This window comes from Vulpes lagopus, chromosome 15, assembly GCF_018345385.1.
Source record: "Vulpes lagopus strain Blue_001 chromosome 15, ASM1834538v1, whole genome shotgun sequence".
NCBI lineage: Eukaryota > Metazoa > Chordata > Mammalia > Carnivora > Canidae > Vulpes > Vulpes lagopus.
This window is the reverse complement of record NC_054838.1, coordinates 28,053,837-28,066,356: the sequence shown is the minus strand read 5'-3', so window position 1 is coordinate 28,066,356 and position 12,520 is coordinate 28,053,837. Positions and strand designations below refer to the sequence as shown.

Below are 12,520 nucleotides of genomic sequence, written 5' to 3'. Positions count from 1 at the left end.
AGGAGGGAGAAGAAGGGGATACTGGGTCTCACCCCACCAGCCTCTCCCATCCCCAGATTGCAGGCACTCATGCCTGCCTCTGACCCCATTCATGCCACTCTGTTGGGGCAGATGCCCCACTACAGACTTCATCTTGAATTGAAAATACCATTTGTGACATGCCAGATGCCTCAATATGGCCGTGTGACATGGGGCAAGTCCCAGCTCTTCACTGTCACAAGAGTGGCTAGAGCAGAGGGTCTCACAGAATGGATCTATCTAAAAGTTCTCAAAAGGACCCCAAAACCCCACAGGGAAGCTGGACCAGCCACAGCGAACACAGAGTTAATGAGAGCTTGGTTCAGGTCCCAGCTCTGCCCCTAATCCTGTGTGACTTTGGGGACATCTTTCAATCTCTCCGAGTTCTGTTCTCAGAGCTCACCCAAAGTCGGGGCATGGGAAGATGAGAGACCCCACAAACTCAAGTCTTTGGTGTCTACCGACCTGCCCTCCCCAGCTGCAGCCCAGTGCGCGATGAACCTCACTTCCACCTGACTGGGCCTTGGCCTTTTCCGCCTCTTTCCTTCTTTGTGGAATGAAAGGAATGGCGGGACAGGTCCCCCCACCCCCCCCCACCCCATCGTCCCATCCTCATAATCACTCTGGGACACCGGTTTTATTAGCCCCATTTTCACAGGTGGGAAAGGTGACCCAGAGACTTGCCAAGGGCACCTGTGAGCCAGGTGTCCAGCTGCTAACTTTAGGTGGAGGAGGGGCCCCGGGCCACGCTCTCCTGCGGGTGGGCCAACCGGACCGCACTCCCCAGCCCCTCGGAGCAGCCGGGGCCTCCCTGCCCTGGGGCCCGGACCCGCGGGAAGGCTCTTGGCGGACCTGGCCCATCCGCCTTGGGTGAAGGCAGAGGCTCCGGGCACCAGAAGGGGCGGCAGGGGCCAGGGTCGCGCGGGGAGCCAGGGACCCCCTGCGGCGCCGGGGGTGGGGGTGGGGGTGGGGGTGGGGGCCCAGTCTGCGTGCACCCCGCGCTCTGCGGCGCCCTCGGCCGGGCTGCCCGGGTGCCCCCCCCCCACCCCGCTCCCGGCGGCCTCACCGGCAGGACCGCGTACGCCTTCAACGCGTGGTTCAGGCTGCGCACCAGCGCCCACTTGGCCGGGGACTTGGCGCGCGCGGCGGCGGGGTCCGCGGGGTCCGCGGGGTCGGGGTCGGGGTCGGGGCGCGGGGCTCCATGCCGGCGGCTCGGCGGCGCGGGCTCCCTAATTCACCTAATCCCGTGCGCGCCGCCCGCCCGCGGGGAACCCTAAACCCCGCCATCTGCCGCGGGCCCATGGCAACGGCGGCTTAGGTGACGCCCGCGGGCGGGCCGGGGAGGGTCCCCCACCTCCCCAGCCCCGCGGGCCGGCCCGGCCTCGCCTGGGCTGCGGTTTTGCAGCAAATCTGTAAATTTTTCTACGGAAAGTCCCGTGGGGATGTCATGGAGTGGAACGCAATAAACTTCATGAATTTTTAAGACTTAAGGGAAGGTGCCTGAAAGATCCTTCTAGCTCACTGGCTACCTCTAGAAAGCGGTGGCAGGTAAAAATCTTCAGGGGGTGGAGAAAATGAGGGGTTGGGGTGGTGGCCGAGAGGAAGCTTCCCAACAGAACAGCTGTGACAGTGACTGGGCCTCCTCACTCAGCCTTGAGGCTGGCCGGCTGGGAGAGGGAGCACTGAGGCCTGGGGGAGGGTGTCCCCCGGTTCTCCAGGACAGTGGGCACCAAGCTGGGCTCTGTGTCCCGACAGCCACACAGGGCTAGGCACCTGGCTTGAGTCCATGCTGGGCCGTGGGCCACAGTCCTATCCAGAAAGTACAGGCCCTGTGACTCACCTCCCACTCCCTACTTTTCTTTTTTCTTTAAAGATTTTGTTTATTTATTTGACACATTGAAAGAGAGCAAGCAAGAGCATGAGCAAGGGGAGCATCAGGGAGGAGAAGCAGTGAGGGAGACCGATGCAGGGCTCAATCCTGGGACCCTGCAATCATGACCTGAGCTGAAGGCAGATGCTCAACCCACTCAGCCACCCAGGCGCTCCGCCCCCCTCCCCCAACCCCATGTTTTCTTCTTCCCTTTCCCTCCTTTGCCTTTGCTCTTCAAGGCCTTTTGTTTCCATATTTGGCCCTTGGCATTGCCTGGAATCCTGGAGGCCTAATTGGTCCCACAAAAACAAGCCAACTACTATGGAGAGTAGAGGGGATGGCAAGGAAGGAGACAGTGAGGCTTTACACAGAACTCAGAGCTACCCCCACTGGACTTGGGCTTCCCTCTACCCCAGTCCCATATCCTGGCCTCAGGGACCCAGCCTTCTGCCACCTGGCTCAAAGCCGACTGACCGCAGCCATTTCCATCTATTCTTGTGCTCACCCTGCTCTTGGGAGGGGTCCTTCCCCCAACCAAGCACAGAGCAAGCACACCTACCTCTGCCCACCCACCGACTCATAGGAGTCCATGGGAACAGGACCTTTAGACACAGGAAGGTGCCAGGGGTGGGCTTCCAGGCATCTTTCCATTTGTCCATGTAACTAACCTTCAGAGGCTCAGACTAAAGCTTAGGAGACACCATCCTCAGAGCTCCCAACCTAGGAATGGATGCAGCCAGACCCAAATAAGGCTAGTGCCACCAGATGAGGGACAAATTCGTTCTGGAGACAGGATTGCATGGCCACTATGCTGTTAGACTTGGGACCTGGACAGCTTAGGTTTAATCCTGGCTAGGCCACTCCAGCTGTGTCATCTTGGGCAAGTTCCTCAACCTGTATGTGCCTTTGTCTCTGCATCTATGGAATGACAAGGTAACAGTACCTCATGAGTTGCCTGTGATGATTAAAAAGATTTACATGTATAACTCACTCAGATTCATACCTGTTAGAATAAATGGCTGTATGAGCATTGGTTATTATTAACTGAGCAAGTTATGTTAGGGGTGACACCTGGGTGTTGTGCTTATTTTAGGCAGACAGGAGAGGGAAGGGCACTCCAGAAGAGGGAAAAGCAAAGCACAGAGAAGTGGAAAGAAGAAGGAAGAGATGGTCAAACAGGTCTGGTATATGGATAGAGGCCCCCTCAGGGAAACCCAGCCAGTACTAAGAACCTAACCCTGCCGGACCCAGACCCATTGTTCAGCCCCATGCACCTGGGCCACCTTGAGCTGAAGCCTGGGAATAGGCCCCTTTCCCTTCAAGCAGCTTGCACACCAGGTGTGGGAGGCAAGTCTAATGCTCCTGTGACCCACTGTGGCATCACCAGATCCTCTCCCAGAGCCAGGGCTCACTGCTGCTCCAGCCTCATCTCCTGCTGCCTTAAACATACAGGATAGGGTCTCCCTAACCTCGCCTTTGCTTCTGCTGGGCCCTCTGCCAAGAATGCTTCACCCCACTATCCTCTTCCCTGCCCCCACCCAGCCACCAAGGCTCTACAGGGCCATGTGCCACCTGTTCTCCACAGCCCCCTCCACTGCCTTCTTTTCTGTACTTCCTTGGTGCCTCATAGAAACTCACAGTGCTGCCCTGATGCCATCACACCACCATCCAGCCCAATTCTGGCCAGATGGGGAGACGGAGGTTCAGAGGAGCTGAAGAGACTTACTTAAGGATACATACCAAGTTGGGACAAAAAGCTTTCATTTACTAACTGCACCAACTGTCATGAGCAAGTGATGTCAAGGAAGATGGCAGAGACATCTATCTTTACAGAAACACTAAGAATATATGGTAGAAACTGTCAGAATCAACTGTACTAGAATTCTAGAAAATAATCAAATGTTTATAGTAACCAATGGAACATTTAATAAAGAGAAAGGTGACTGAACCCCGGCAGGAGAGCTTTGTGGTATTTTAACCTACCCCCTACCTCCCATCTTGCAGCAGTCTTGAAGATGTAGGCCCCACATCCCTGGTGTGGGGTTTTGGAGCCAGAAATAGAACAGACCTACTATCAAAGAACTATGCTTGTTTTAACCTATCTGGGAACTCCCTAAAAGAATAATACAAAGGGCCTGCCTTTATTTCTCTAACTTGGGACTGCCCCAGGATGGAGAAGCTGCTCTGGTCAAAAACATTCAAAGAGAGTTGAACTACCACCCACTGCCACCTGGGGAAAAAATAATCAGTTGGAAAAAACAGTAGCCACTCCAAAATGCCTGGTGGAAAGCCAGGGAAATATGGGTTTTGAAAAGCTCCTGCATATACTAGGTAATTTAGAAAACCTCACATGCCCAGGGTTGGAAGAATGTTCAGAAAAAGCCCAAGAAAGCCTTCGCCTAAACTTGCACCTTCAACTGACCCTCAAGTTCTTTGTAGACAGGAAATGAAGGTTAAGTCAGGGTTGTAAATGGCCTGAGCATTGAAGGCATGCCCCAACACACACTGAGCCCAACTGCAGGACTGAGAGTTGTTTTGTTTTTGGCTCTAGGGGTTTTCAAAACTTCAATGACCATGCACAATAAAGAATACAGTGTTCTTAAAGATAGTTTAGAAATGTCACTAAACAAAACTACAACTCACAAGCAGCAGCAACAAACCAGAGGAAGAGAGGAGATCAGACTTTCAGATTTATCGTGTTTAAGTGTCCAATTTTCCAAAAAAAGGTCCAATTTTCAACAAAAAATTATGAGGCATGCAAAGAAACAAATAAGGCCCATTCACAGGTAAAAAGAAATTAATAGAAACTTTCCCTGAGGAAGCTCAGACATTGGACCTTATAGACAAGGATTTTTATCAGCTACCTGAAATATAGTCAAAGAATGGGAGAAAACTAGAACATTTCACCAAATAGAGAGTATAAATAAAGGGATAGAAATAATTAAAAGTGATCTAATAAAATGTTAGGAGTTGAGGGCCACCTACACAGCTCAGTGGTCGAGCATCTGCTTTTGGCTCAGGGCATGGTCCCAGGGTCCTGGGATCAAGTCTCACATCGGGATCCCTGCAGGGAGCCTGCTTCTCCCTTTGCCTATGTCTCTGCCTCTCTCTCTGTGTCTCTCTCTTTGTCTCATGAGTAAATAAATAAAATATTTTTAAAAATGTTAGGAGTTGGCAAATACAATAACCAACATGAAAATTTCACTAAAGGGATTCAACAGCAAATTTGAACAGGCAGAAGGAAGAATCAGCAAACTAGAAGATAGGTTAATTGAGATTATACAGTCTGAGGAATAAGAAGAGGAAAAAAAAGAATTAGAAAAAAATGAGCGGAACCTAAGAAACCTGCGCGACGTCAGGTGGACCAACATATGCATAATGGGAATCCCAAAGGATAGGAGAAGAGAAAGGGGCAGACAAGATATTTGAAGAAATAATAGTCAAAACCTTGCCAAACTTGATGAAAGTCACAAATCTACATGTGCAAATAGCTCAATAAATTCCAGGTAGGGTGAACGCAAAAAGATCCACATTGAGTCTTAGCCATAACAATCAGACAACAACAATAACAAAATAAAAGGCATCCACATTGGTAGGGAAGAAGTAAAATTGCCACATTTTGCAGTTTCTATATATAGAAAATGCTAAAGACTCTGCTAAAAAAAACTACTAGAACTGTTAAATTAATTCAGTAAGGTCACAGGATACAAAATCAATATACAGAAATCTATTGCAATTCTGGGATGCCTGGGTAGCTCAGCAGTTGAGCATCTGCCTTTGGCTCAGGGTGTGATCCCAGAGTCCTGGGATTGAGTCCTGCATCAGGCTCCTCCCAGGGAGCCTGCTTCTCACTCTGCCTATTCTCTCGTGAATAAATAAAATATTTTTTAAAAATCTATTGCATCTCTATACATCAATAATGAAGCAACAGAAAGAGAATTTAAGAAAACAATCCATTTACAATTGCATCCAAAATAATAAAATACCTAAGAATAAACTTAACCAAGATGGTAAAAGACCTGTACACTGAAAACTATAAAAAGCACTGATTAAAGAAATTAAGATTATGCAAAGAAATGGAAAGACCATTCCATGCTCATGGATTGAAAGAACAAATGTTAAAATGTCTATACTAATCAAAGCAATCTACACATTTAATGTAATCCCTATCAAAGTACCCACAACATTTTTCATATAACTAGAACAAACAATCCAAAAATGTGTATGGAACCACAAAAGGCCCCAATAGCCACAGCAATTCTGAAAAAAGGAAAAACTGGAAGCATCACAATTCAGAATTCAAGTTATATTACAAAGCTGTAGTGACCAAAATAGTATGATACTGGCACAAAAATAGACACATAGATCAATAAAACAGAATAGAAAGCCCAGAAATAAACCCCTCATTATATGGTCAATTAATCTTTGACAAAGAAAGAGAATATACAATGGGGAAAAGATGGCTTCTTGAATAAATGGTATTGGGACAACTGGACAGCTATATACAAAAGAATGAATCTGGACCACTTTCTTACATCATACACAAAAATGAAACCAAAATAGATTAAGGCCCTAAATGTGAGACCTGGAACAATAAAAATCCTAGAAGAGCACACAGGCAGTAATTTCTCTGACATCAGTAGCCTCCTGAGGCAAGGGAAACAAAAGCAAAAAAAAAAAAAAAAACCAAAACAAAAAACTATTAGGATTTCACCAAAACAAAAAGCCTCTAAACAGCAAAGGGGAAAAAAGATCCACATTGAGACACATTAAAATCAAACTGTCAAAAGACAAAGAGAGACTCATTGTATACAAAGCATCTTCAATATGATTAGTAGTTGAGTTTTCATCAGAAATCATGGCAATGATTTCTCTTCTGATTTCAGAAGGCAATGAGAGGATATATTTAAAGTGATGAAAGGGGGGAAAACGTCAGACAAGAGTTCAATATCTAGCAACAACCAACTAAAAGACAACCTACTGAATGGGAGAAGCTAATTGCAAATGACATATCCACTAAAGGGTTAATATCCAGAATATATAAAAAACTGATACAACTCAACATCAAAAAAACAAATAATCCAATTTAAGAATCAGCAGAAGACATGAACAGACAATTCTCTAAAGAAGACCTACTGATGTCCAATACACACATGAAAAGATGCTCGACATCACTCCTCATCAGAGAAGTGCAAATCAAAACCACAATGAGATACCATCTCACACCTTTCAGAATGGCTAAAATCAATAAGAAATAGCAAACGTTGGAAGGACATGGAGAAAAAGAAAACCTTGTGCAATGTTGGTGGAAATGCACATTGGTGCAGCCACTGTGGAAAACAGTATGGAGACCCCTCAAAAAAGTTGAAAACAGATCTTATGATCCAGTCTATCTACTGGATAATAGTATAATATCTACTGGATATTTACCCAAAGAATACAAATCTCTAGTTCAAAGGGCTACATGCATGCACCCTATGTTTCTTGCAGTATTATTTATAATAGCCAAACTATGGAAGCAGCTCAAGTGTCCATCAAGTGGATGAATGGATAAAGAAGATGTATATACACAGAATGGAATATTACTCACCCATAAAAGGAATGAAATCCTGCCATTTGCAACATGGATGAATCTGGAGAGTATCTTGCTACGTGAAATGAGCCAGTTAGAGAAAGACAAATATCATATGATTTCAGTCATATGTGGAATTTCAGAAATAAAACAGATGAACAAAGAGGGGGGGGAGACAAACCAAGAAACAGACTCAGATATAGAGATCAAACAGATGGTTACCAGAAGGGGGGGTCGGGAAGATGCATGAGATAGGTGATGGGGATTAAGAGTACACTTATCATGATGAGCACTGAGTAACATATGGAAGTGTTGAATCACTATATTGCACACCTGAGACTAATATAACACTGTGTGCTAACTACACTAGAATTAAATTTTAAAAGAAGAATGCAATATCTGGCAAAACCATCCTTCAGAAATGACAGACACTAAGACATTCTCAGCTTTCATTTGAAAGCAGAGGGAGAGGGACTTTGTCACTAGTAGACCTGCCTACAGGAAATGCTAAAAGTAGGCTTTCAGGCTGAAATTAAAGGGCACTAGACAGTAATTCAAAGCCATACAAAGAAATAAAGAACTCTGGTAAAGGTAATTTTACTAAAAGTATATTTACATAGGAAAAAATAAAAGCCAGCACGATTATTATTTTGGTTTATAACTCCTCTTTTTTTTCCTATATGATTTAAAAGGCAAATGCAGGGGCACCTGGGTGGCTCAGTCAGTGAAGCTCCTGCCTTCACCTCAAGTTGTGATCTCAGGGTCCAGGGATCAAGCTCTAGATGACGCTTCCTGCTCAGCAGGGAGCCTGCTTCTTCCACTCCCTCCCCTCTGCTCATGCTTGCTCTCTCTCTCTCTCTCAAATAATAAAATCTTAAAATAAAATGCAAATGCATAAAACAATAATTAAGAATCTGTGTTAATGGGCACACTGTGTATAAAGATGTGATTTCTGACAAGCACAATATAAAAGGGAGACAGAGCTGTACAGAAGCAGCATTTTTTTTAATGTATCATCAAAACTAAGTTGGTATTAAATCCTACTAGATGGTTATAAATTTAAGATATTAATTATAACCCAGGGTAATCACTAGTGTGTGTGTGTGTATATGTGTGTGTGTGTGTATATATACATATATATGTATATATATATGGAAATTATAAAGGAATCAAAAAAGTACATTGGAGGGAAAAATCAAACATAAAAGAAGGCAGTAATGGAGGAATTCAGCAGAGGAAGTGGAAACACATATAGAAAAACATAGCAAAATGGCAGAAGTCTTTACATGGAAATGAATTAAGCTCTTCAATTAAAAGGTAGTGGTTGGCCAAATAGGTTTAAAAACAAAAAACAAAAAACAGGATCCAAATATATGCCATCTACAGGAGACTCACTTTAGATTCAAAGACACAGATAGATTGAAAGTAAAAAGATAAAAAAAATATATATTCCATGCAAATAGTAACCAAAAAAAGAGCTGGGGTGGCTAGAGTATCAGACAAAGTAGACTTGAAATCATTATAACATTGTTATAAGAGACAAAGGAGGACATTTTAATAAAAGGATCAATTCAACTGTTATCAACAGCCCACAAATTTATCTTCAGACCTCCCTGTGCTCCTGAATTTGAGCTAAGTACATTCAGTCCCTACCCTGGATCCACCAGAACCGGAAATCATAGCCTACTGAAACACAGCAGCCCTGACATCCTTAAAGAGGGTCGTGTGCACCCCAGATCTCTGGGTTTTTGCAAGCACCAGCTGGCCTTGTAACTAGGGCCAGCCCCTCCTCTGAAGACCTCAATCCCTCATCTACCACAACAGCCTCGGCGCCGTCCCTGGCACCAGCCACCCCAGGCAGGGCAGAGACTCCCCCTCCGGCCCCCTCTCAGCGTCTGAGACGCCACACACCCCCGCCACCACCTGCTGCCCCCTCACCATCATGGCTCCCTTCCCGTCTCCACCTGCTCTAGCTTAGGTCTAAACGACCCTATCTGAGTAAAGTCTGCCACTAATCTTTTCCACATGGGGAAAGATCCATCACGTCCTTTGAGAACTCCTGAGATTTTCACACCAAATAAGGTGAGAGAGAGAAAAGAAGAGTGCTCATACACAGGAACACCACCAATGGGATCGTGCGGGTAGTAGTTGTCACAGCAGCTAACCATTACCGAGCTGGGTCTTCCATCAGACTCCGAGTCGAATCTGCGTTAGGACATTGCATTCTCAAGTATCCTCTGAGGGGGCCGCCAACGTCTGCCTCGCCCCTTAGACCGAGTGAGGGTGTAAGAACAGTCATTCCTTCTTTAGCACAGAGCCTCATCTGAGTGGACCGGGTGCCGGGGCTGACGAGACTGTGGGGAGCAGGAGAGGCCTGTCCCCCACTTCCAGGCTCACCCGGGGGCCTCAGGTAAACTGAGGACAAAGATGGAATGTGCTCCGACTCTGCCGTGGGCAGAGCAGGGAAGGCTCCCCAGGGGAAGAGCGGCCACCTCAAGGCCTGAGGAGAAGGCCGCCAGGAAAATGGGAAGCCAAGTGCCCAGGGCAGGATGTGCGGGAGAACCGGGGTCTTTCAGGGCAGGACGGAGAGGCGGGCTCGAGGGGCAGGAGAAAGCAGCAGCACCTAGACTGACCCTCATGGCATTTTATCTTCACAACAACCCAGGAAAGAGGGATTTCCCCCCTCATCTTACAGGTGAGGAAACAGAGGCTCAGGAAGGCTGAAGAACATGCCCACATCTGCCCACTCATCAAAAATGAAGCCCAGCCGGAGCCCAGGGGTGCGGGCTCTGTCTTAGAGCTGCATAGCTGGCTGCCACCCCCCCCCCCCCCCCAGCTGGGGCCTTTCCCAGGAGCAAAGCAGTAACAGAAGTGTCCTTGCTGTGTGAGGGCTGGGCAGAGCCTGCGTTTACCCACAGGGTGAGGAGGGCCGGTTCAGAGAGGGCAAGGGAGGCCTCATAGCTTCCTGTGGGGAAACACCATGGGGGCTATGGGTGGCCCAGGCTGCCCCTCTGGGGGCCATGAATGCCCCCACCCACCCAGCCCTGCCTGCAGCCGAAGCCCCCACACATAGCAGATGCTCCAGGACAGCGACTTTCCTTCCCTCGGCTCAGCTGCCTCTGGCGGGGCTTTGAGCAAGGTGTCAGGCCGAAGGTCTCCTCACTCTCGGATAGAAGACTGTCTATTCTGATCCTGCCCTGCCTGAAGCCTGCCTCCTCTCTGTCTCTCTGTCTCTGTCTCTCTCTGGCTCTCACACACACACAGCTGCAGAACAAGGCTGCCCACTGGCCTCTGATGGGTCTGGAGGCTATGAAGCTGCTGGCAAGGTCCCCACAGCACACACCCCCACCAGCCCTAGGGCTTGGTGCCAAGCTGACCTGGCTTTGGGCCCACATTCCTGGCTCTGGAGACCAGGAGCTCATTAGAGCCTCAGGCTGATCACGGGGAAGGGCTGAGGGTCAGGGGCCATGGTGGCCCCAAGAAGGAAGGGGGCAGCTAGAGGACTCAGCCGGGGCCAGTACCTCTGCTTCTTTCCCATACTACCCCAGGAGGCTGCAGCTCCAACCAGGTCATCCGCCACTCACTGCTTCCATGCCAGGCTCAAAGCCTGTCCTGGTCTGGCTTCATTAGACTGACCAACTTCCTATTCCCTGTCCCCAAAGGCTGCCCCACGTTGGGGCCTTGCACGTGTTCTATTTTGTGGAATGCCTGAGGATTCAGAGATGTATGTAAATAAATAATTTCTACCCAGTGGGATGAGTGCAGTGAAAAGGAAGGCCCCAGGAGACACATCAGAGGGAGCAGTTCTAGACTGGGCCTGAGAGAGACAGGGAAATTTTCACAGCAAGCTTTAAGCATAAATAGGTGATTTCTAAAAGTACTGGGGCAGGGCAGCCCCGATGGCCCAGCGGTTTAGTGCTGCCTTCAGCCTGGGGTATGATCCTGGAGACCCAGGATTGAGTCCCACATCGGGCTCCTTGCATGGAGCCTGCTTCTCCCTCTGCCTGTGTCTCTGCCCCCCTCTCTCTGTCTGTCATGAATAAATAAAATAAAATATTAAAAAAAAAAAAAAGTTCTGGGGCAGGTGTCCTGTGATTTAACCAGATGAATGTGAGATGGGGCAGGATGAGCCACCCAACAGAGTTCTTCCTGGCATAGAAAGATGAAGGCTAGTGGGGTGCAGAGAGCACTCACCTGTTGAAGAATTACCATTGTTCCTCGTCAGAGGCTCTTGCTTCCCGCCTGGCCAGATGTGGTTCTGCAGGGGGAGAGACCATGTGAAGCCTCTGGGCAGGCCCACCCTGGCAGCCATGAGCCTGGCTGGAGTCACCTGGGCTCTTCCCAAAGTCTCAGCCACTTCTCCCTCTGGGGAACCCTCCCTCCCTGGCTGCTCTCCCTCTGGCCACAGCCCAGCCTGCGTGACCTGAGCCTCAGCCACCATCACCAGCTCTACTGCCCAGAGCAGCTGAGCTCTTCTCCTGGTTACGGTCATTCAGAGATTTCTAAACGGCTTCTAGGAAGTAGCAAGTCCAGCCTCCTCGCCTGGACATATGGGCAAAGGGACCCAGAGATGGACCAAGGCTTGCCAAAGTCGCAAAGCAAAGCAAGACAGGTTCAGGATCGGGACCTGATTTCTGGCCTCCCCCACCCCCCACCTGCTCAGGTCTGCCCCAGGAGTTAGGGTGCCAGGCCCAAGAGGAGGGGTCACAGGCTGAGCAGGACCTGCTCATGGCATGCCCTGCCTCAAACCCTTCCACAGAGCACCATCTGCTTTCAGGCTGGCTTTGAAGGCCCAGTACCTTGTGGCTCCTGCTAATGTCTTAGTCTTTTCTCCCACTGCTTTCTGGGTTCCTTCCTCACCTCTCCCTGCACATACACCATCCTCAGCACTCATGACTCCTGAAACATGCCACCTCTTTTCATACCTCCTGGCATTTGCATACATTGACTCTTCCACCTGGAATGCTGACTAGCAAATTCCCACCTCTACTTTATGGCTCAGTTCAGACAGTGCCTTCTCCAGGAAGCCCTCCCTGACCACCCCTAGGCTGCCAAGAGTC

General features: G+C 48.5%; 1 protein-coding gene across 5 annotated transcripts in view; it reads right to left on the bottom strand.

The window, feature by feature from the left end:
- The window catches only part of MYO7A (myosin VIIA), an 84,951-nt gene that overhangs the window by 70,866 nt on the left and 1,565 nt on the right, over positions 1–12,520 (bottom strand). For all 5 annotated transcript variants that reach the window (XM_041730372.1, XM_041730369.1, XM_041730368.1 and 2 more), the window contains exon 2: positions 11,655–11,718. In XM_041730372.1, the coding sequence (XP_041586306.1) occupies positions 11,655–11,672 (18 nt within the window). In that variant the 5' untranslated portion in view covers positions 11,673–11,718. The remainder of the gene's footprint in view (positions 1–11,654; positions 11,719–12,520) is intronic.